Consider the following 26,002-nt stretch of genomic DNA (forward strand, 5'->3'; position numbering starts at 1 on the left):
ATGGCTCGCAATGTGACCCTCCAGTATATCCCCCATGACTCAACCCGGCGCAATAGATTTAAGAAGCGCCTCAAGGGCCTGATGAAGAAGGCGGACGAACTAGCCGTCCTGTGCGATGCCAAGACCTGCGTACTGGTGTACGACGAGGGCAAGGTGGTGCCGGAGGTGTTCCCTTCCAAGGCCGAGGCGGTGGGTATCCTGAATCAATTCAAAATCACACCGGAGCTGGGGCGGTGCAAGGAGGTGATGAACCAGAAGGGCTTCATCACCAAGCGCATTGACAAGCTTCGGGACCAGGTCGACAAGACCCGCCGCGAGTGCGAGGATGGCGAGATCAGGTCCCTCCTTCACAAAACCATGCATGGCGACCTCTCGGGCCTCGTTGGCCTCAACATCGAGGAGCTCACCAAAGTTGGCTACAAGGTGGACGTGCTTCTCAAGAGCATTATGGAACGCATGGCAAAAATCCATTCCCAGGCGCCGCCGCCAGCTCCATGTGTCACCACCGGCAGCATATACATGGGGTCTCCCGCGTTGTATATGGCACCACCTCAGCAGGAGAGCCAGCTTGACATGGTGAGCTCCGGAGGGGACCTCGACACTCTGGTCTACGGTGGCTACGCCAACACCAACTTCTCTAGCAGTGATATGATGATGCAAATGCATTCCTTTGATATGGGTTTCGGTTCAAGTCCTTTCCCTCCCATGTAAGCCAGGAGGCCAGCTACATGTGCCGATCTCATCTCATTTTTATTTGGTTTTGGTGGTTAGGATGAGACATTCAGTTAATTTCTTGAAATTATTATATCCATATATGTGCGTTGTTGTATTCATGCATCATGTTCTTTGAGCCAAATCATAATTAATTCCAATGTAATTGTTGAAATTGTTATTCCGTTGATCTCTTCCCTAGGTTGTTTGTTTGATCTCTGCTGTTTTGTTGGTCGTAAATCTTGAGTTGCACCTTTTTTGTGCCAGCACCGTGTTTTCTTAGGCATACTTGCTCCAGCTACGTGCTAGACAATTTCTTGATTGCTGAACCTTGGTCGTGTGTTGGGAAATCTAATGTTGGGGCCTTTAATTTCATTCTATTTTTGGTGTACGTTTTTTTGGATAGAAACGAGTTGAAGATTCATTTTCCTAGGGCCAGCTAGATGTGATGGATGATTAATATTTGCTTGGATAAATATTTGTAAATTAATTATCTTTTGTGACTTAATTACATGGTGACAGCCCGCCACACGCAAATATCAGAAATAGCGATGCTCTACATTGTGCTCTCCTTAGTCAAACCGTCCTCTCCTTATGTGCTCTCTTAATTGGAGCCATGTTCTGTGTTCTTCAGACCGTCCTTCATTCTTCAGACCCACAAGAGGACAACATTTGCTCGTCAACAGGACATCGTGGCCGATCCAAGGAGACAAGGAGACATGGTGGCCTCGCTCGCCTTCATGATGGTGGTAGCCGAAATCTTAATTTGTTGTCGGCACCATCCCGTGGCTTCCCCGAGGCTCTCGGAGCGCCTATGGCTAGGAGTTTCTCTGCACCTCTCCTTCCCATCAATCCTCATCGTCCCACTTACTTGACCTCCAACATCTAAGTTTGAGATTGTGAGCTATTTCCATGATGTGTTGTGGTGTGAATAAGGTTATTTTTCTCTCAAGATTTCCTTAACAGACCGGTTACCGGGTTTCCACTGCTTCTTGAGAAAAAGTTTGCCTAAATTTGAACTTAAAAAGGGTCAATTAACAGTTACTTCTAACTTGTAGCATCCCATGGTGTGGTGTTATCGATCCTTCATATGTGTGTCATGGTTTTGTTATCGAATCCGGCACACCTTGTGTTTTTGCTCTTTCTCTCTCTCTCTCTCTCTCTAATATGGGCCCTTCCTGGTTTAAAAAAGCGAAAAATAGGTACATAACAGAATTTGAACCAGTGACCTGTGCGAAGAGACGATCTACATTGACAGCGTGCCCAGGCACATTTTATGTTGCTAATAGGGCCACAATTTCCGAGACTTTTCAGAAACCGGCCCTTACGGTTCCTCAAAATAAAATAAAAATTGGGCGGTACATAGTTGCATATTGAGGTGGAAAGTCGAGCTTGAACCAACAAACTCAACGTCAAATGTGATAGACTCACTCAATCGGTACTATATAAGTTTATTTGGTGCCCTTTTTTCTTTGTATAGGTGCATATTAAAATGTACAGCCTGCCCTCCCGCGCCGCCCCCGTGAGGAGACGGAGAGGGGCCATCGATCAGCGCTGCCGGTCGCCTCCTCCTGCCTCCCCCTCCCCCGCCGCCCCTGTGAGGAGATGGGGAGAGGCCATCGATCGGCGCCGCCAGTCGCCTCCTCCAGCCTCACCTCCCTCGTCGCCGCCCAAGGGCCTGACCGGGCGAAGCCTGACTGGCGGCGGCGGGGCGTCTTCTTCCCCTCACACGATGGGGCAGCGCGGGCTGGCCTCCTCGGGCCTGGGCGCGGCACAGGGTGCCGCGGCGCGGCAGCTCGCCAGCGTGGGTGATGCGGCAGTGTGGAGGACTTCGTGGCGGTGGCGACCCGGGGCGGCGACCCTGGAAGGTGGTGGCAGGTGAAGCCTAGGCCTCTTGCGGCGGCATGGCGTGGCGGTGTCCCTGTCCAAGGTGGATCTGTGTCGGCAAGCTAGTGACTTTTGCTCCAGATTGGATTGGATTAGCGACGGTGATGAGCGCGCCGGATTCCTCTCGGCGGCTCTTACAGTTTGGCGACGTGTGGTGGCAACCCTCCTCCCAGGCTTCAGTGGTGGCACACGCAGGCAGTGGCCGATGTGTCAGGGCTCCCACGGTGGCAGTGTTGTTGCGGATGGTCGCCGGATCTGGGTGGCCAGATCTGGGGCTTTGAAGACGGTCTGAATGGTGCACATGTTGTCGGTTGGATGCCCATGGGACAAATCCGGGTGAAAACCTGGTCTCTAGCCGGTGGCCGAAGCCAGTGATGGTGACGCCCTCCGCGTCCTTTCCTTCTTGAAGGCATCATCGTGGTGAAGGTCTCATCTCCTTCCGCTATTTCGGGGGGAAAGCCGATCAGTCAATCGGATGGCGGCAGCGCACCTGTGTCGTTCTCTCCTTAGGGGCGTCATTCTTGACGGTGTGCATTGGACTTGAGGGACCAGTGGACGGTTCCAGCGGTGGAGCGGCATTCCAAGTGACACATCGACGACGTGGAGTCTCGGCGGCGTGGTATGGCAGGGTCTCGGCGATAGATGTGTGATGATGGACGTGCGCAGGGAGGAGGCGTTGCCTGGCGCAGTGGGGGCGTCGACGGCAGGCCTGACAAGGTTGTTGCGTCAGTACCTGCTCTGAAGATGGATCGGTGAAAGACGGCGGCGATGACCTGTGCGTCGGACCGGTTTGCACCCAGACCTGGTTTGTGGCTTGGCTGGGGCCTCCGGCTTTAGATGTTAGCCTTTGGTGAGAGGTCTGGGTATTCGGCTCAGACTTTCTACACCCCTTCATCAGGAGGTTAGAATTAGCAACAGATGTTGTCAAGATGACGGTTTCAAGCCTATTGATGTATTACCCTATAAGATCTTTATGAATAATTAATAAAATGGTTGCATGCATCTTCAGATGCAGAGGTCATCCTCTTTTCTAAAAAAAAAGAATACTGCTTGTATCGATCTATTGTGATTCGTAGAGATAGACCACGAGATGTCTACATCGTGTTGGTGTTTTAACTCTGTTGGAAATGAGAATGTGACTTGATGAGACGACGATGTAAACTCTGATGGGGAAAAGAGGAATTTCGTGTGGGAGCTAGCTAGCTTGAAAGATCCATGACAGCCACATTTGTACGTCGGGTATGTGTGGTGTATACTCATGAGTAGTGCAAAACGAAACTGGCTTGATTCTATGTGCATCGACAGTGGCGCCTGATCGTGGGAGATTGCATTGCAGCTAGCTACTGTAGGAAATTAATCAAGCTCTAGCAAAGAAGACATTCCAGCAGCATTGGACAGGACAAAAGCCTCGTCTCCTTGTAGAGAAGGGTATATATATGTCCGAATGCATTGCTGCTTGACGGATATTGATGTTCATGTCATCTGATTCGGTAGCTACATCACAAAATTTCACTATACATGTAACATATGGTAAGAAAAATTAAGGAAATGGTAAAAAAAAATAAAGAGAAGAGAAAAAAGGGGCATTCCGAGAATTGAACTCGGGACCTCTCGCACCCTAAGCGAGAATCATACCACTAGACCAAATGCCCTATGTTGGCTACATTTTTCTATAAACACGAACAAAAAGTAGGAGAGTTTGGAACAGATGGAGTAGATAGTAGCTAGATTCAGACTATATATGCTTTGGCACTAGACATCAATAATATCGCTAGCTGGTCATTCTGGAGTAGATAGTAGCCGGAATGATGACGAGCTTATGAAGATAAGATCGTGTGGTTGTTTCTTTTCAGACCGATGTTTAACTCTGTCGAAAGTGAAAGTTTGGATCGATGAGACGGTGATGAGGTATGTATAGATGATGCCATGATGGGAAAAAAGGCTATTGAAAAAGGGGAATTTTGTGTGGGGGCTAGCTATCTTGAGAGACCGATCCCAGTCACATATGCGTATGTGGGTACGTGTGGTGTACACGTTGCTCTCATGCAAGCGTCGCTGCTGCAAAAGGAAGCTGTAGATTGCAGCTGGTAAACTAAGCTCTAACAAAGATAGAGATAGAGATAGAGATTGAGAGTCCACCGTTGTTAGAGCTGAAGGATGGGACCTAGGATAGGGACACGACCGAGGGGGGCGATGGTAAGGGTTTGCGTGGCTCGGACGCGGATGGCTCAGCCCACGGTGGGTCTAACAAGACCTTGGCCCGGCCGGCCCAGTCGACTGGGGGTTCCGGAGGAAAGGGGGAGGCGCCCCCAGCGATCCCGATGAACTCCCTCAGGTTCGGCTCCTTCGGTGCTGCGTCGGCCCCCAGCCGGTTGTGGAGTCACAGGGCCGACCTTGACGACCGGGTGGAACAGGAGCTGCCACCGTCGTTATCTCCGTTGGCCTCGCCAGTCGCGCCATCTTTGGCCAAGGGGGCGGGAGGTGGTGACCCCTCATGCCTTGCCTTCTTCGTCTCGTCAGCTTCTGTGTGGGGTGTGGTGGGGGATACTAGGTAGGCGGCCTTGTCCAGCCCCACCAGCCCGCGTAGCCCTATGATGGTGCCTACCCTCGAGGAGCCATCGGTGGGGAGGGCTTCGGCAAGGAGGGCGGCCTCACCTGAAGGCCTTTCGTCTGACGTGGGTGTGCATCGGCCGAGGACTCCCGATTGCAGCCCGCGCTTGACCCTGAGGGGGTCTCCGGCACACGCGCCCATGGAGGCGGGTGCGGCTTCTCCGGTAGGGCTGATGGAAGGCGACCATAGCCTGACTGGCTCGGTGGAGTTAGGTCCAGTTGGGGGTCGGGTAGGAGGCTTTACCCCGAGTGGGCCTACGCAGGACGAGATCGTCGCCTTCGGAGGGATCTCGAATCCCATGTCTGAAGTTCGACGGATGAGCAACCGTCTCCACGATCAGCCTGACGTTGATGACCTGCAGCTGGGGCGCGCCATGCAAGCGGCCAAGCTTCGTGACATTGAGGTCACTATATGTATGTCAGTCAATACTTCCAATTCCATTTTGCATTTTTCCAAGGACGATATTATGAATAATGTAAATCGGTTGGGAGTTTCACTAGGTAGTAATGAAAAAGAAATCTGTTAATGACCTACTTGATCTTGAGGCGGAACGAGCTATAGAGATGATTCGAAACTAAGTGGCTGTTAAACCATTAAATGACTCGGAAATAGATGCATTGGGTGTTAGGGTTCTTGATAGTTTTTGTAAGGATCTTGCGCCCTCTCCCTCTGAGTCAAAGGAAGACGAGAGTTTTGTTTCTCAGAGGGGTTCAACTCACGTCGATCCAGAGGCATGTAAGCTCACTGAGCTCGGTTGTATGGACCGAGTTGATGAGCAAAACAAGCCTAAGCGCAAGTGGAACCGGAAGATTTGTCCGGCCTCGGTTGTGCACAAAAGTGCTCGGATCCGGACTGCTAAAAAATTCCATGATGAAAAATGAAAGGAATCTTTTGGAATAGCAGAGGTCTAACAGACTTGGCTAAAAGAAGATTTCTGGCAGATGCATCTATAGAACACAAGTTAGATTTCATTGCCCTCTCTGAAACCGGTAGACAATTTTACCTCTCAGTTTTTTGGCACCTTACCGGTAGGAGTTGATTTTGATTGGCATTGCTTACCCCCAAGAGGAAGATCCAATGGGATTTTACTTGGGGTGAAGTGTGAAATGTTGGAGGTTCGGAACGTTGTCATGGGAGAATTTGCGGTTAAGGTTCGATTCAGATCAAAGGTTGATGGTTTCCAATGGGCACTAGTGGCAGTGTATAGAGCCGCGCAGCATGAGCTAAAACCAGATTTTCCGGCTGACCTAGTTCGTATTTGCGGAGATGAACGGTTCTCAATACTGGTTGGGGGTGATTTTAACATTATAAGAAGACGGGAAGAAAAGAACAATGATAAATTTGACGGCAACTGGTTGTTTATGTTTAACACAATCATTGAAAGCCTGGATCTCAGGGAGATCAAGCTTTCTGGTAGAAAATTCACTTGGGCCAACACATTACCAAATCCAACGTATGAGAAGTTGGACCGTGTTCTCACCAGTGTGGAATGGGAGCGGAAGTTTCCTTTGGTGACGGTCTATGTGTTGTCGCGAGCGATCTTTAATCATACCCCACTGCTTGTTGAGTCTGGGGAGGCAACTCGTGTGGGAAATAAAAACATCTTCTCTTTTGAATTAGCATGGTTTGAGAGAGAAGGTTTCTTGGATCTGATAGCACGGGAGTGGGCAAAGGATTCAGGAGGGAGATCAAACATAGAAAGATGACAGAATAAGATTAGACACTTAGGACAGTTCCTACGCGATTGGGCCAAACATTTGAGTGGTGTTTATAAGGTTGAAAAGTAAAGGCTCCTTAACCTTATAAATGCCTTAGATTTAAAAGCCGAGTCCTCCATTTTAGAAATTAGAGAGCTGGAGACTAAAGTGGAGGCGGAACTGAGAATGAAAGAATTGCTTCGAGAGGAAGAATTGAAGTGGGCGCTAAGAGCTAAAGTGCGAAAAGTCCTCCAAGGGGACGCTAACACGCAATTCTTTCATATGATTGCGAATGGCAAGCATCGAAAGAAGAAGAAAATTCAGCTTGAGCAAGATGAGGGGACGATCTTGGGACAGGAGAACCTAAAATTATACATCACCAATTATTACAAGCAGTTGTTTGGGGCTCCCGAGGATAGTTTTGTGTCCTTAGACGAGTCAAGGGTTGAGGATATCCCTCAACTTGCGACGGATGAGAATGAAATCTTGACCGCCCCGTTTTCGGAGAAAGAGGTGTTTGAGGTTGTTGGGGAACGTAGTAATTTCAAATTTTTCCTACGCACACGCAAGATCATGTGATGCATAGCAACGAGACGGGAGAGTGTTGTCTACGTACCCAACGCAGACCGACTGCGGAAGCGATGACACGACGTAGAGGAAGTAGTCGTACGTCTTCACGATCCAACCGATCAAGCACCGAAACTACGGCACCTCCGAGTTCGAGCACACGTTCAGCTTGATGACGATCCCCGGACTCCGATCCAGCAAAGTGTCGAGGAAGAGTTCCGTCAGCACGACGGCGTGGTGACGATCTTGATGAACTACAGCAGCAGGGCTTCGCCTAAACTCCGCTACAGTATTATCGAGGAATATGGTGGCAGGGGGCACCGCACACGGCTAAGGAATAGATCACGTGGATCAACTTGTGTGTCTAGAGGTGTCCCCTGCCTCCGTATATAAAGGAGCCAAGGGGGAGGGCTGGCCGGCCAAGGAGGAGGGCGCAGGAGAGTCCTACTCCCTCTGGGAGTAGGATTCCCCCTCCAATCCTAGTCCAACTAGGATTCCTCGGAGGGGAAAAGAGGAGGAGGAGGCCGGCCACCTCTCCTAGTCCTAATAGGACTAGGGGAAGGGGGAGGCGCGCAGCCCATCTAGGGCAGCCCCTTCTCTTTTCCACTAAGGCCCACTATGGCCCATATAGCTCCCGGGGGGTTCCGGTAACCCTCCCGGTACTCCGGTAAAATCCCGATTTCACCCGGAACACTTCCGATGTCCAAACATAGGCTTTCAATATATCAATCTTTACGTCTCAACCATTTCGAGACTCCTCGTCATGTCCGTGATCACATCCGGGACTCCGAACAACCTTCGGTACATCAAAATGCATAAACTCATAATATAACTGTCATCGTAACCTTAAGCGTGCGGACCCTACGGGTTCGAGAACAATGTAGTCATGACCGAGACATGTCTCCGGTCAATAACCAATAGCGGGACCTGGATGCCCATATTGGCTCCTACATATTCTACGAAGATCTTTATCGGTCAGACCGCATAACAACATACGTTGTTCCCTTTGTCATCGGTATGTTACTTGCCCGAGATTTGATCGTCGGTATCCAATACCTAGTTCAATCTCGTTACCGGCAAGTCTCTTTACTCGTTCCGTAATACATCATCTCACAACTAACATATTAGTTGCAGTGCTTGCAAGGCTTATGTGATGTGCATTACCGAGAGGGCCCAGAGATACCTCTCCAACAATCGGAGTGACAAATCCTAATCTCGAAATACGCCAACCCAACATCTACCTTTGGAGACACCTGTAATGCTCCTTTATAATCACCCAGTTACGTTGTGACGTTTGGTAGCACCCAAAGTGTTCCTCCGGCAAACGGGAGTTGCATAATCTCATAGTCATAGGAACATGTATAAGTCATGAAGAAAGCAATAGCAACATACTAAACGATCGGGTGCTAAGCTAACGGAATGGGTCATGTCAATCAGATCATTCAACTAATGATGTGACCTCGTTAATCAAATAACAACTCATTGTTCATGGTCAGGAAACATAACCATCTTTGATTAACGAGCTAGTCAAGTAGAGGCATACTAGTGACACTTTGTTTATCTATGTATTCACACATGTATTATGTTTCCGGTTAATACAATTCTAGCATGAATAATAAACATTTATCATGATTATAAGGAAATAAATAATAACTTTATTATTGCCTCTAGGGCATATTTCCTTCAGTCTCCCACTTGCACTAGAGTCAATAATCTAGATTACACTGTAATGATTCTAACACCCATGGAGCCTTGGTGCTGATCATGTTTTGCTCGTGGAAGAGGCTTAGTCAACGGGTCTGCAACATTCAGATCCGTATGTATCTTGCAAATCTCTATGTCTCCCACCTGGACTAGATCCCGGATGGAGTTGAAGCGTCACTTGATGTGTTTGGTCCTTTTGTGAAATCTGGATTCCTTTGCCAAAGCAATTGCACCAGTATTGTCACAAAAGATTTTCATTGGTCCCGATGCATTAGGTATAACACCTAGATCGGATATGAACTCCTTCATCCAGACTCCTTCGTTCGCTGCTTCCGAAGCAGCTATGTACTCCGCTTCACATGTAGATCCCGCTACGACGCTTTGTTTAGAACTGCACCAACTGACAGCTCCACCGTTTAATGTAAACACGTATCCGGTTTGCGATTTAGAATCGTCCGGATCAGTGTCAAAGCTTGCATCAATGTAACCTTTTACGTGAGCTCTTTGTCACCTCCATATACGAGAAACATATCCTTAGTCCTTTTCAGGTATTTCAGGATGTTCTTGACCGCTGTCCAATGATCCATTCCTGGATTACTTTGGTACCTCCCTGCTAAACTTATAGCAAGGCACACATCAGGTCTGGTACACAGCATTGCATACATGATAGATCCTATGGCTGATGCATAGGGAACATCTTTCATATTCTCTCTACCTTCTGCAGTGGTCGGGCATTGAGTCTTACTCAACTTCACACCTTGTAACACAGGCTAGAATCCTTTCTTTGCTTGATCCATTTTGAATTTCTTCAAAATCTTGTCAAGGTATGTGCTTTGTGAAAGTCCAATTAAGCGTCTTGATCTATCTCTATAGATTTTAATGCCTAATATGTAAGCAGCTTCACCGAGGTCTTTCATTGAAAAACTTTTATTCAAGTATCCCTTTATGCTATCCAGAAATTCTATATCATTTCCAATCAGTAATATGTCATCCACATATAATATCAGAAATGCTACAGAGCTCCCACTCACTTTCTTGTAAATACAGGCTTCTCCGAAAGTCTGTATAAAACCAAATGCTTTGATCACACTATCAAAACGTTTATTCCAACTCCGAGAGGCTTGCACCAGTCCATAAATGGATCGCTGGAGCTTGCACACTTTGTTAGCTCCCTTTGGATCGACAAAACCTTCCGGTTGCATCATATACAACTCTTCTTCCAGAAATCCATTCAGGAATGCAGTTTTGACATCCATCTGCCAAATTTCATGATCATAAAATGCGGCAATCGCTAACATGATTCGGACGGACTTAAGCATCGCTACGGGTGAGAAGGTCTCATCGTAGTCAATCCCTTGAACTTGCCGAAAACCTTTTGCGACAAGCCGAGCTTTGTAGACAGTAACATTACCATCAGCGTCAGTCTTCTTCTTAAAGATCCATTTATTCTCAATTGCTTGCCGATCATCGGGCAAGTCAACCAAAGTCCATACTTTGTTCTCATACATGGATCCCATCTCAGATTTCATGGCTTCAAGCCACTTTGCGGAATCTGGGCTCACCATCGCTTCTTCATAGTTCGTAGGTTCATCATGATCTAGTAGCATGACTTCCAGAACAGGATTACCGTACCACTCTGGTGCGGATCTTACTCTGGTTGATCTACGAGGTTCAGTAGTATCTTGATCTGAAGTTTCATGATCATTATCATTGGCTTCCTCACTAACTGGTGTAGGTGTCACTGAAACAGTTTTCTGTGATGTACTACTTTCCAGTAAGGGAGCAGGTACAGTTATCTCATCAAGTTCTACTTTCCTCCCACTCACTTCTTTCGAAAGAAACTCCTTCTCTAGAAAGGATCCATTCTTGGCAACGAATGTCTTGCCTTCGGATCTGTGATAGAAGGTGTACCCAACAGTTTCCTTTGGGTATCCTATGAAGACACATTTCTCCGATTTGGGTTCGAGCTTATCAGGTTGAAGCTTTTTCACATAAGCATCGCAGCCCCAAACTTTAAGAAACGACAACTTTGGTTTCTTGCCAAACCACAGTTCATAAGGCATCATCTCAACGGATTTTGATGGTGCCCTATTTAACGTGAATGCGGCCGTCTCTAGAGCATAACCCCAAAACGATAGCGGTAAATCAGTAAGAGACATCATAGATCGCACCATATCTAGTAAAGTACGATTACGACGTTCGGACACACCATTACGCTGTGGTGATCCGGGTGGCGTGAGTTGCGAAACTATTCCACAGTTTTTCAAATGTACACCAAACTCGTAACTCAAATATTCTCCTCCACGATCAGATCGTAGAAACTTTATTTTCTTGTTACGATGATTTTCAACTTCACTCTGAAATTCTTTGAACTTTTCAAATGTTTCAGACTTATGTTTCATTAAGTAGATATATCCATATCTGCTTAAATCATCTGTGAAGGTGAGAAAATAACGATATCCGCCACGAGCCTCAATATTCATCGGACCACATACATCGGTATGTATGATTTCCAACAAATCTGTTGCTCTCTCCATAGTATCGGAGAACGGTGTTTTAGTCATCTTGCCCATGAGGCACGGTTCGCAAGTACCAAGTGATTCATAATCAAGTGGTTCCAAAAGTCCATCAGTATGGAGTTTCTTCATGCGCTTTACACCGATATGACCTAAACGACAGTGCCACAAATAAGTTGCACTTTCGTTATCAACTCTGCATCTTTTGGCTTCAACATTATGAATATGTGTATTACTACTATCGAGATTCAAAAAATAGACCACTCTTCAAGGGTGCATGACCATAAAAGATATTACTCATATAAATAGAACAACCATTATTCTCTGATTTAAATGAATAACCGTCTCGCATTAAACAAGATCCAGATATAATGTTCATGCTCAACGCTGGCACCAAATAACAATTATTTGGGTCTAATATTAATCCCGAAGGTAGATGTAGAGGTAGCGTGCCGACCGCGATCACATCGACTTTGGAACCGTTTCCCACGCGCATCGTCACCTCGTCCTTAGCCAATCTTCGCTTAATCCGTAGCCCCTGTTTCGAGTTGCAAATATTAGCAACAGAACCAGTATCAAATACCCAGGTGCTACTGCGAGCATTAGTAAGGTACACATCAATAACATGTATATCACATATACCTTTGTTCACCTTGCCATCCTTCTTATCCGCCAAATACTTGGGGCAGTTCCGCTTCCAGTGACCAGTCTGCTTGCAGTAGAAGCACTCAGTTTCAGGCTTAGGTCCAGACTTGGGTTTCTTCTCCTGAGCAGCAACTTGCTTGCCGTTCTTCTTGAAGTTCCCCTTCTTCTTCCCTTTGCCCTTTTTCTTGAAACTGGTGGTCTTGTTAACCATCAACACTTGATGCTCCTTCTTGATTTCTACCTCCGCAGCTTTCAGCATTGCGAAGAGCTCGGGAATAGTCTTGTTCATCCCTTGCATATTATAGTTCATCACGAAGCTCTTGTAGCTTGGTGGCAGTGATTGGAGAATTCTGTCAATGACGCAATCATCCGGAAGATTAACTCCCAATTGAATCAAGTGATTATTATACCAAGAAATTTTGAGTATATGCTCACTGACAGAACTGTTCTCCTCCATCTTGCAGCTATAGAACTTATTGGAGACTTCATATCTCTCAATCCGGGCATTTGCTTGAAATATTAACTTCAACTCCTGGAACATCTCATATGCTCCATGACGTTCAAAACGTCGTTGAAGTCCCGATTCTAAGCCGTAAAGCATGGCACACTGAACTATCGAGTAGTCATCAGCTTTGCTCTGCCAGACGTTCATAACATCTGGTGTTGCTCCAGCAGCAGGCCTGGCACCCAGCGGTGCTTCCAGGACGTAATTCTACTGTGCAGCAATGAGGATAATCCTCAAGTTACGGACCCAGTCCGTATAATTGCTACCATCATCTTTCAACTTTGCTTTCTCAAGGAACGCATTAAAATTCAACGGAACAACAGCACGAGCCATCTATCTACAATCAACATAAACAAGCAAGATACTATCAGGGACTAAGTTCATGATAAATTTAAGTTCAATTAATCATATTACTTAAGAACTCCCACTTAGATAGACATCCCTCTAATCCTCTAAGTGATCACGTGATCCAAATCAACTAAACCATGTCCGATCATCACGTGAGATGGAGTAGTTTCATCGGTGAACATCATTATGTTGATCATATCTTCTATATGATTCACGTTCGACCTTTCGGTCTCCGTGTTCCGAGGCCATATCTGCATATGCTAGGCTCGTCAAGTTTAACCTGAGTATTCTGCGTGTGCAAAACTGGCTTGCACCCGTTGTAGATGGATGTAGAGCTTATCACACCCGATCATCATGTGGTGTCTGGGCACGACGAACTTTGGCAATGGTGCATACTCAGGGAGAACACTTCTTGATAATTTAGTGAGAGATCATCTTATAATGCTACCATCAATCAAAGCAAGATAAGATGCATAAAAAGATGAACATCACATGCAATCAATATAAGTGATATGATATGGCCATCATCATCTTGTGCTTGTGATCTCCATCTCCGAAGCACCGTCATGATCACCATCGTCACCGGCGCGACACCTTGATCTCCATCGTAGCATCGTTGTCGTCTCACCAATCTTATGCTTCCACGACTATCACTACCGTTTAGTAATAAAGTAAAGCATTACATCGCGATTGCATTGCATACAATAAAGCGACAACCATATGGCTCTTGCCAGTTGCCGATAACTCGGTTACAAAACATGATCATCTCATACAATAAAATTTAGCATCATGCCTTGACCATATCACATCACAACATGCCCTGCAAAAACAAGTTAGACGTCCTCTACTTTGTTGTTGCAAATTTTACGTGGCTGCTACGGGCTTAAGCAAGAACCAATCTCACCTACGCATCAAAACCACAACGATAGTTTGTCAAATAGACTCCGTTTTAACCTTCGCAAGGACCGGGCGTAGCCATACTTGGTTCAACTAAAGTTGGAGAGACAGTCGCCCGCAAGCCATCTATGTGCAAAGCACGTCGAGGGAACCGGTCTCGCGTAAGCTTACGCGTAATGTTGGTCCGGGTCGTCTCGTCCAACAATACCGCCGAACCAAAGTATGACATGCTGGTAGGCAGTATGACTTGTATCGTCCACAACTCACTTGTGTTCTACTCGTGCATATAACATCAACATAAATAACCTGGCTCTGATACCACTGTTGGGGAACGTAGTAATTTCAAAATTTTCCTACGCACACGCAAGATCATGTGATGCATAGCAACGAGACGGGAGAGTGTTGTCTACGTACCCAACGCAGACCGACTGCGGAAGCGATGACACGACGTAGAGGAAGTAGTCGTACGTCTTCACGATCCAACCGATCAAGCACCGAAACTACGGCACCTCCGAGTTCGAGCACACGTTCAGCTCGATGACGATCCCTGGACTCCGATCCAGCAAAGTGTCGGGGAAGAGTTCCGTCAGCACGACGGCGTGGTGACGATCTTGATGAACTACAGCAGCAGGGCTTCGCCTAAACTCCGCTACAGTATTATCGAGGAATATGGTGGCAGGGGGCACCGCACACGGCTAAGGAATAGATCACGTGGATCAACTTGTGTGTCTAGAGGTGTCCCCTGCCTCCGTATATAAAGGAGGGCGCAGGAGAGTCCTACTCCCTCTGGGAGTAGGATTCCCCCTCCAATCCTAGTCCAACTAGGATTCCTCGGAGGGGAAAAGAGGAGGAGGAGGCCGGCCACCTCTCCTAGTCCTAATAGGACTAGGGGAAGGGGGAGGCGCGCAGCCCATCTAGGGCAGCCCCTTCTCTTTTCCACTAAGGCCCACTATGGCCCATATAGCTCCCGGGGGGTTCCGGTAACCCTCCCGGTACTCCGGTAAAATCCCGATTTCACCCGGAACACTTCCGATGTCCAAACATAGGCTTTCAATATATCAATCTTTACGTCTCAACCATTTCGAGACTCCTCGTCATGTCCGTGATCACATCCGGGACTCCGAACAACCTTCGGTACATCAAAATGCATAAACTCATAATATAACTGTCATCGTAACCTTAAGCGTGCGGACCCTACGGGTTCGAGAACAATGTAGTCATGACCGAGACATGTCTCCGGTCAATAACCAATAGCGGGACCTGGATGCCCATATTGGCTCCTACATATTCTACGAAGATCTTTATCGGTCAGACCGCATAACAACATACGTTGTTCCCTTTGTCATCGGTATGTTACTTGCCCGAGATTTGATCGTCGGTATCCAATACCTAGTTCAATCTCGTTACCGGCAAGTCTCTTTACTCGTTCCGTAATACATCATCTCACAACTAACATATTAGTTGCAGTGCTTGCAAGGCTTATGTGATGTGCATTACCGAGAGGGCCCAGAGATACCTCTCCGACAATCGGAGTGACAAATCCTAATCTCGAAATACGCCAACCCAACATCTACCTTTGGAGACACCTGTAATGCTCCTTTATAATCACCCAGTTACGTTGTGACGTTTGGTAGCACCCAAAGTGTTCCTCCGGCAAACGGGAGTTGCATAATCTCATAGTCATAGGAACATGTATAAGTCATGAAGAAAGCAATAGCAACATACTAAACGATCGGGTGCTAAGCTAACGGAATGGGTCATGTCAATCAGATCATTCAACTAATGATGTGACCTCGTTAATCAAATAACAACTCATTGTTCATGGTCAGGAAACATAACCATCTTTGATTAACGAGCTAGTCAAGTAGAGGCATACTAGTGACACTTTGTTTATCTATGTATTCACACATGTATTATGTTTCCGGTTAATACAATTCTAGCATGAATAATAAACATTTATCATGATTATAAGGAAATAAATAATAACTTTATTATTGCCTCTAGGGCATATTTCCTTCAGAGGTGATTTCACATATGAAGAATAATAAAGCTCCTCGGCTGGATGGCTTTCCGTGTGAGTTTTATAAAAGGTGTTGGCTTATTATTAAGGATGATTTGCTTCCAATGTTTCATGATTTGTTTCTGGCATTTGCAGTTGTTTCACTTAAATTTCGGAACGATAACTTTGCTCCCAAAGAAGGCAGAGGCGGTGCGTATTGAGCAGTTCCGACCGATATGTCTTCTTGATGTCAGCTTTAAAATCTTCACCAAGGTGGGGACTAACAGGTCGACGCAGATTGCACACAGTGTGGTGCAGCCATCTCAAACAGCCTTCATGCCGGACAGAAACATCCTTGAAGGGGTTGTGGTCCTACAGGAAACGCTCCATGAAATCCACACAAAAAAACTAGATGGGGTGGTTTTTAAGGTGGATTTTGAGAAAGCATACGATAAGGTTAAGTGACCATTTCTTCAGCAGGCCTTGCGGATGAAAGGATTTGATTAGTCCTGAAGAAAGCAGGTAGATTCTTTCACGCAAAAAGGCAGTGTCAGAATCAAAGTGAATGATGACATATGTCATTATTTCCAGACACAAAAGGGTCTAAGACAGGGAGACCCGATGTCACCTACTTGTTCAACATAGTAGTGGACATGTTGACAATTCTGACAGGAAGAGCTAAAGAAAATGGCCAAGTAGGTGGTCTCGTCCCGCATCTAGTGGATGGTGGAGTGTCCATTCTACAGTACGCCGATGATACTATCATCTTCATGGAACATGATCTGGCAAAAGCAAGAAATATGAAGCTTGTGTTATGCTTATTCGAGCAGTTTTCGGGGTTAAAGATTAACTTCCATAAAAATGAATTGTTCTGCTTTGGGAGAGCTAAAGACGAACAAGAAGCTTACAAACAACTGTTTGGATGTGGGTTGGGTTCGTTGCCTTTTACATATTTGGTCATACCGATTCACCATTGCAAGCTCTCTAACAAAGAATGGAAGTGCATTGAAGATCCATTTAAAAAGAAACTAGGTTGCTGGAAGGGCAAAATTATGTCATATGAAGGCCGAGTAATTCTCATCAATTCGGTGCTCACGAGTATGCCAATGTTTCTCTTGTCCTTCTTCGAGGTACCAGTAGGGGTACAGAAAAGACTGGACTTCTATCTATCACATTTTTTCTGGCAGAGTGATGAGTTAAAACGAAAATACAGACTCGCCAAATGGGATATTATTTGTAGGCCAAAAGACCGAGGTGGTCTTGGCATTGAAAATTTAGAGGTGAAGAATAGATGCCTTCTCAGCAAGTGGTTGTACAAGCTATCTGTAGAGACCCATGCCACATGGGCCCAGATTCTGCGTTATAAGTACCTTCATTCCAAAACCTTATCCCAGGTGATGGTCAGACCAACCGATTCGCCGTTTTGGAAAGGACTGATGAGAGTGAAATCAGCCTTCTTCCATAGGAAAAAATTTATCGTCGGTAATGGTACTTTCACGAGATTCTGGGAGGATACGTGGCTAGGGGAGACGCCTCTAGCTATCCAATATCCTTCTCTCTATAATATTACTCAGCGTAGAGATGCTTACGATTGCAGCAGTATTACAGTCCAATCCTCTCAATATTCAATTAAGGAGGACTTTAGCGGGAAACCGTTGGGAAGCTTGGTTCCATCTTGTGATAAGATTGATGGATGTTAACCTTTCTCAACAGTCAGATCAGTTGCACTGGAAACTAACCAAGAATGGAGTGTTTTCGGTAAAAACCACGTATTTGGGTATTATCAACTTTGGCTCTGTCCCTCGATCTGTGCATATTTGGGAAGTCAAAGTGCCCTTAAAAATTAAAGTGTTCATGTGGTTTGTCCACAAACAAGTCATTCTCAATAAGGACAATTTGGCAAAATGTAACTGGGCAAGATCTCGATGATGTAGCTTCTGTGATCATGATGAATCTATCAAACACCTCTTTCTTGATTGCCCAGTGGCCAAAATTTAATGGCGGTCTGTTCATATAGCGTTTAACATTACTCCTCCAAATAGTATCCACGCGTTATTTGGGACGTGGCTAAATGGAGTTGAGACAGAAATAGCGAAACATATCCGTGTAGGAGTATGTGCTTTATTATGGGCTATATGGAACTGCAGGAACGATTTGGTTTTTAACAAAACAACACATATTCATTTCTTGTAGGTTATTTTCTGGGCCACTACATTGATCAGTATGTGGTTGCTACTCACTCCGACGGATGCCAGAGAGCGTATGGTTACTGGGTCTACCCATTAGGAGACGGTAGAGTGGGCTATCTTCAACCGGTTTGGATGGTGGTCATATAATAGGATAGGTGTTTAGTTTCATATCTATCTTTATTCCGCCGGTTGTGGCTATCCCGTTTTCATATTTTTAGCTCTTTGTGAGCCCTTTTGCTTTTTGAGACTTGGAGACTTTGTTGAACTATTTGCTTATTAATAAAATGACGCATGCATCTTTCTGATGCAGAGGCTGGGGGATAACCTCCTTTTCGAAAAAATGGTTCGTCTGCTAGGTTGACCGTTATAGTTGGAAGCGGGGCCCACATGTCATCATCAACCCTCCCCTCTCTCAAGACTTTTCTCTCAGGCATTCTGGATTGATTCATCACGTCCACCGATTGATTTGTCATGACATCTAAGTTAACTATATGAAAGAAATTGTGCTACATATGTAGTGTCGCGGGCCTACTTGGATAGAAGGAATGGAAGTGATCTCAGGTAATAGTTGCGGGAGATCATAGGGCACGGTCAGTAGCTACGCCGACCTATCGCTGGAAAGAGAGGCTGGGATGGAGCACCAGGGCTTGGGACCAAGGAAAATAGAACGGATAAATTTATACTTGTTTTCTTCCATGTCCAGGGGAGCTATATATATGGCACAATATAACTTTGAAACTAAGCCAACAACGTAAAAGACCTACGGGACAAAAACCTTCCTATCTTAAATCTTACTACCTTATTTAGACTAACTAAACTTGAATATATCCCTAGCCAATTCTGAAATAGCTCATGCATCCTTGAGCTGGAAAGTTGGGTAGCATTCTTTGAAAGTTGGGACATCTTTGCATGAGGCCTAAGATGTTGATTGGCCTTTTGGCCTTCCCACCAAATCAGGATCGGATGCATTCCCTTGCAAGGTGGGCTTGCAACGCCTTGTGGGGAGTCGGATGTGCACGTCCTTGGAAAATGGCTGGAAGCCCTGGAGGCTTCTTCGGAGGAGGACCATGGTACTTCTTTAGGAGACCCACATGAAAGACATTATGAATGCGAGCACGAGGTGGCGGTTCCAAACGGTAAGCAACAGTCAATCTTATCAATGGCCTTGTATGGCCGATAGTACTTGGGCGCAAGCTTGTCTTTGGCACCAGAACAAGGAACACAATCGAGCAGCGGTGTTGGGGAACCAAGCCCATTCTTTGATGTCAAAGGAAGAGCGATATATTAGCCTATCATAGGTGACATTCTAGGCCATCACCGAAAATGGCCATCAGGGAACACAATTGAGCAACGGTGTTGGGGAACCAAGCCCATTCTTTGATGTCAAAGGAAGAGCGACATATTAGCCTATCATAGGTGACATTCTAGGCCATCACCGAAAATGGCCATCAGTGACAACTTTTGGTTCGTCACTTAAGATACGATCTTGCATGAAGGAGGAAGTGGTACCGTCAAGATTTTATTTTTTATGTGACGGCCGGAAAATGTCGCCAGTACATTTTCCGTGACGAAAAATGGTTTTATGTGACACAAGTGAAACCTCGCAAAATAGAGCAAATTTTGTAGTCTCAACGCCTATCACAAGTAGCATCCTCCAATATGGAAGTTGCTCCATTTAGCTTGATTTGTGATAATTTCACTTGGTTTCTTTCCGTGTGTGATATTTCCTACCAAATAACGGAAAAATGGATTTTCTTCTCTTTCAAAGAATTAGCATTAGAAATAAGCAGAAATCGATATAATCTGGTGAAAACCAAATGAAAACTAAATAATCATAAATTCTCAAGCCATCACTGGCTGGCCAAGAGGGCGAGGGCACTGTGGTTTAAGAGGGTCGTGGGGTCCTTGGCGAGGGAGTCGTCGACGTTTGATGGAGGCTTATAGGATGAAGATGTGTTGGAGCAAGACTGAAAACTATAGGGTGCGGTGCTAGTTGGTGGCTGTGTGGGTTTCTAATAGAGACATACAGTGGACGATGGATATAACAACCAAAGTGCACAACAATAACTAACGAACGGAAAACACGAAGGTTTGAATTTATTAGATGAACTCAAACTTTTCAAATAAAGCAGTCGTTCAGTGACAAATATTGGTCCATTTTTGTCTTTGGACCACAATATCAGACGTGGGTCATTTTTAGACCAGCCTGTGATAAGAATTCTACCGAGCCCTGAAAAGTTTATCATTGATGCGCCTGAGTAGGCTAGTCAGTGATAAAACTCGTCACTGACGCGTGGTTAGTGGCTCATCAATGATGAGGGGTCAGTGCTTCCGAATCTACAGTAGTGAGATGTTGTCACGGCTCGATATCTTGGAAGTGCTCACATGGGCAGCATGTGTGTGTGTGTGTTTTCAAAGAGGTGAGTGTATGTGTGTGTTGCCGGATATCTCGCAGTTTTACTATCAAAGCCATTCAACCTTTTGTATATGTTTTCTATGTTCTTTTGTGGCGCACAAAGCATGCAACTTATCTTGTTTTGTGTATCTCATCTTAGTCAACCACAACTAATCAGACATAACAACCTTTTGATATATGAATGGATTCTCTCTTTTTCATGTATTTTCTGGTCTCGTTTTTTGGTTAGCTGGTTGGTGAAATACTTTTTGGCTCTCATCTTAATATCATGAACAATGGCACATGTCGAAGTCCTATCGAACCCTTCCTGTTGCAACTTGTTAACAAGTGAGAGGCAATCAGAAGCAACTTGGAAAAACTGAACTCCTATGCTTTTGGCAAGCATAAGCGCCTGGCGGATGGCCTCTGCTTCAGCAATTTCAGGTCATTGCACATGATCAACAATGCCTCGACAAGCAGCATTCATTAACCCTAGATGATTACGCATGATGTTGGAGTTGTGTCGAATATAGTGTACGAGATAGGTTACAGTTGGACTTGTAGTTGTATTGTGTTTAGATAGGATATGAAGTCGTGTCCTAATAGGACACTTGTATCCTAGGCCTCTCATATATAGCGGAGCTAGACACACGATGTAACATATGCCAACATAATAGCACCGGAACACAGGGGAAGCCGGCGACATGTGCCGGTGTCCAGGGCGACCGGGTGCGGTATTGTGACGGTGTCACGGGGAGGAGCGCCCATAGTCAAGCCCCGGGGATGTAGCCATATCGGTGAACCTCGTTAACAAATCTCGGTGTCGTGCTCGTGTGATTGTTTGGTCCTCGGATGATCGACAGTGGCCTCGGATTTATTCTAACAAGTGGTATCATGAGCTAGGTTATCCGGAGATTGTGGATTGTTGATTTAGAGGAAGTATCAAGTCTAAGATGCACCCGGCTGCGGTGTGGTTCTCGACGAGATTGAAAAAAAGCAATCGGTAGCGAAATCGGCGAGCAGGCTTTGGATCAGCGGAAGGCTCGCGTGCTCGTTGGAGTGGCGGGGACGTGCAGCGGTTGATCACACGGATCGATCGAGCGAGCGTCAGGCTGCCGTGCGTACGTGCTGTGGATATTTGGCGCCTTGCGACCCATGGCAGGAGGTCCATCAGGAGTAGTTCTTTTTTTTTATTTGTGCATTCCATCAGGAGTAGTTCGCTGGCCCACGCTGGGCTAGCAAGTCTGTGGACCAGGTGTTGGTGCAGCGCTGAATCGGGAGCAGATCGAGGAACGGAAGAAGCTTGTATATGAGATTTGTTTGGACCAAAAGTGGACCGAGTCCATGTATGACATGGCGAGATGCAGATCAGATCGAGCGGAAAAAATCCAAAGTGATACGGAAGTACATTGGACAGCACAGGCAAGACAAAAGCAATGTAGCATTGGATTGTGTGCTAAGTGTTATTTTTCATGGGTCAGCCGTACATATATAAAAATCATGGTGTCAACGGATGCTAGGTTCGGGTTATGGCAGACATGGCTGAAAGATTTATTGGCACAACAGGGATGCTTGAAAGCGTTGCGGGAGGTCAGGTCAGTTGAGATAGAATTATCATGTGATGGATGGAAATTCGCGGAAGGCGAGTTGGGAGCCTCGAGCATGTCATGCAGTCGGAGAAGTTCGGCTTGGTTGGACTAGATAGTCTGACGGGATCGACGCAAGTCGGTTGGTACAGAAGACGGTGGTGGGATCAGCGACGACGACATAGGAGTGTGGTGCTGATGGTGACTGTTTTCTGGGCGTGGATACACGCGGCACGGGCCTAGAGGGCTTGTGTGGCTTCGACAAGACTATGGCGCGGGGTTGATTCAAGGTGATGTGCACATGTGAGCTTGAAGTCGACGGGGCGCGAGGGTGGGCTGATCATCTACCATGGAGTCGTGTTGAAGGTGGAGATGGATTGAGGGGCTACGGTGTAAGGATCCAGAGAATCGAAGCCTATTCAGCAAGGGGAAAAGCGAGTGACATGCAATTTGGACTGGAGCCCAGTGGTCTGATGGAAGCATGAAACTCGTCACCGGTCGGTGATGATCGGTGGTACTCTGCAGTGGGGGTTGGGTGGTGTGGGTTCGCGACCCTTGAGACTCGACCGGGACAGCGAAGACTCGACGCGATAATAGCGGCGAGGCGTGCGGTATGCACGGACATGGAGACGGGCCAGGGCTCTTGTGGTCATACATGTGGTGAGACAACTGCGAATTTGACTCGGTATGACTACAACCAATGGTGAAATTCCTTCAAGTTTCAGATAGGTCAAGAAAGGAGCGGTGATGTTGAGTTCAGGTAACTCTTATGTGTGACACCCAATATGTGAGTTGTTCACTTTCACGCAGGTCAGTGATCGGTGTGTGATGATGTTGAAGGATACTCTGGAAGTTGGGAGCACAGACTAGAGTAAAGAGGAACTTAATTTTGCTCGAGTGTTGACTGTGGTCAGGAAAAGGAGGGACTACAAGTTGCAGGTGGAGTCACATGGAGTCTTTGGAGTAGCAGCGATACTCACGGGATAAGCTCAAGTCCAATGTACATGGAAGTTTGACGCATTGACGAATCCAGAATGGTGGAGAATATTCGCTAAGGTGGAGTTTGTTGGAGTTGTGTCGAATATAGTGTATGAGATAGATTACAATTGGACTTGTAGTTGTATTGTGTTTAGATAGGATATGGAGTCGTGTCCTAATAGGACACTTGTATCCTAGGCCTCTTATATATAGCGGGGCTAGACACACGATGTAATCTATGCCAACATAATAGCACCGGAACGCAGGGGAAGCCGGCGACATGTGCTGGTGTCCAGGGCGACCGGGTGCGGTATTGTAACGGTGTCACGGGGAGGAGCACCCGTAGTTAAGCCCTGGAGATGTAGCCATATCGGTGAACCTCGTTAACAAATCTCGATGTCGTGTTCGTATGATTGCTTGGTCCTCGGATGATCGACAGTGGCCTCGGATTTATTCTAACACATGACAGCACCATATCCAGCCTTTCCAGTACGGAGAAGATCGCAGCGTCCATGTTGATCAGCATTAGGCCCTCCGGTGGCGGACCCATTTCTCAATTAACGTCAAGGTCCGCTGCTTTGGTGACTTAAGAGACTGAGGCGCTTGTTTACTGCACTTGTTTTTTAATATGGTGTCCGAGGCTTCATAAATGAGTAAAAAAAATTGTTTTTGTGCTCGTTTTCACTATGGATGTTTCAAGGTGCAACCATATGTGCTTGGCGGCAGGGATTTTGTGCTGGGATTGTGTGTTGAGGATAAGGAAGGTCCGAACAACCATAATTTCCCCGCACATATGGGCTGGATTTTGGGGGAGCTCGGACTATCTAGATAATTGAATTTTTGGGAGCTTGTTCACGCTCGTTTGATGTCAGAACACACTTAGTATGTATGAGGGAGAAATGAGCCTTGACCTTGAAGACGACTTTAATCATTTGTCTGATTCATTTATATGCATTATAGCCCGTAGCAATGCACGGACATTCTAGTAGTCTTACCAGTATGAGAGTTAGTGCAATAGGATTTGAGTCTGTTCTTTTTTTTCCTCCGAGCTTTCTTTGTTCCTTCTAGTCATGTGGTTTTTGTGCTTATTTTTTACTTGTTTCGTACAAAATTAGTGTCTTTATGGGCCTGGCTGATAGGAGAAAGGATTGTGTTCGGCCAATTCATTTGCACGGCTTGATGGGCTTAGAAGGATGTCACCGTGTCGTCGTGAAGCGTTTCTAGCACGAACGAACACATCGTGGGGAAACCATTAGCACGTGTATGATATGTCTCGCTCCCGTCATATGGGGGGGGGGGGGGGGGCATGCGCTATCATGTCCAAGTTAGTATGTTTAAATTGACGCCAAATTTACAGATGGGCACAATTAAGGCCGGGTCAAAGATCTGCTAGATATTCGATCGCGTTCAGAAGTACTAAATAAGGCAATCTTCTTCATACCTGTCACAATAATCTCTTACCAAATCACGATGATCCCTCCACTATAAATCCACCCCTCCTCCCTCGCCGAAACCATCAACTTTCCTTTCCTTCGCTGGTTTTATCCTCTTGCCAGCCATGGGTCGCAATCTGACCCTCCAGTACATCCCCATGACTCGGCCCGGCGCAAAAGATTCAAGAAGCGCCTCAAGGGCCTGATGAAGAAGGCGGACGAACTAGCCGTCCTATGCGATGCCAAGACCTGCGTACTAGTGTACGAAGAGGGCAAGGCGGCGCCAGAGATGTTCCCTTCCCAGGCCAAGGCGGTGGGTATCTTGAATCGATTCAAAAGCATTCCAGAGTTGGGGAGGTGCAAGGAGGTGATGAACCAGAAGGGCTTCATCACCAAGCGCATTGACAAGCTCCAGGAGCAGGTCGACAAGACCCGCCACGAGTGCGAGGACGGCGAGATCAGGTCCCTCCTTCACAAAACCATGCATGGCGACCTCTCGGGCCTCGTTGGCCTCAACATCGAGGAGCTCACCAAAGTTGGATACAAGGTGGACGTGCTTCTCAAGAGCATTACCGAACGCAAGGAAAAAATCCATTCCCAGGCACCGTCGCCAGCTCCATGTGTCGCCACCGGTAGCATAGACATGGGGTCTCCCCCGTTATATCCGGCACCACCTCAGCAGGAGAGCCGGCTTGACATGGTGAGCTCCGGAGGGGACCTCGACACCCTGGTCTACGGTGGCTACACCAGCACCAACTTCTCTAGCAGTGATATGATGATGCAGATGCAGTCCTTTGATATGGGTTTCGCTTCGAGTCCTTTCCCTCCCATGTAAGCCAGGAGGCCAACTACATGTGTCGATCTCATCTCATTTTTATTTGGTTTTGGTGGTTAGGATGAGACATTCAGTTAATTTCTTGAAATTGTTATATCCATCTATGTGGGTCGTTGTATTCATGCATCGTGTTCGTTGAGCCAAATCATAATTAATTCCAATGTAATTGTTGAAATTGTTATTCAGTTGATCTCTTCCCTAGGTTGTTTGTTTGATCTCTGCTATTTAGTTGGTCGTAAATCTTGAGTTGCACCTTTTTTGTGTCAGCACCGTGTTTTCTCAGGCATAGTTGCACCAGCTACACGCTAGACAATTGCTTGATTGTTGAACCTTGGTCGTGTGCTGGGAGAACTAATGTTAGGGTGTTTAATTTCATGCTATTTTGGTGTACGTTTTTTTGGGAGAGAAACGAGTTGAAGATTTGCTATCTCCTGCCTGCAACTGTACTTAAAAAGAAAGAAAACAAGCCTAATGATCTCTCCATTAGAAAAAAGAAAAG

General features: G+C 46.3%; 1 protein-coding gene and 1 non-coding gene across 2 annotated transcripts; one reads left to right on the plus strand and one right to left on the minus strand.

The window, feature by feature from the left end:
- LOC125523845 (MADS-box transcription factor PHERES 1-like) lies at positions 1-25,503 on the plus strand. Its single transcript, XM_087535181.1, has 2 exons — positions 1-710; positions 25,266-25,503. Exons 1-2 carry the CDS (start codon positions 1-3, stop codon positions 25,501-25,503), a joined length of 948 nt encoding a protein of 315 aa, XP_087391307.1.
- TRNAP-AGG (transfer RNA proline (anticodon AGG)) lies at positions 4,179-4,250 on the minus strand. The gene has a single exon. It is a non-coding gene; the product is annotated as a tRNA-Pro (tRNA).
- Positions 25,504-26,002: the final 499 nt, after the last annotated feature.

Source organism: Triticum urartu, chromosome 7A (genome assembly GCF_056163025.1).
Source record: "Triticum urartu cultivar PI428250 chromosome 7A, HENAU_Tu73, whole genome shotgun sequence".
Taxonomy (NCBI): domain Eukaryota; kingdom Viridiplantae; phylum Streptophyta; class Magnoliopsida; order Poales; family Poaceae; genus Triticum; species Triticum urartu.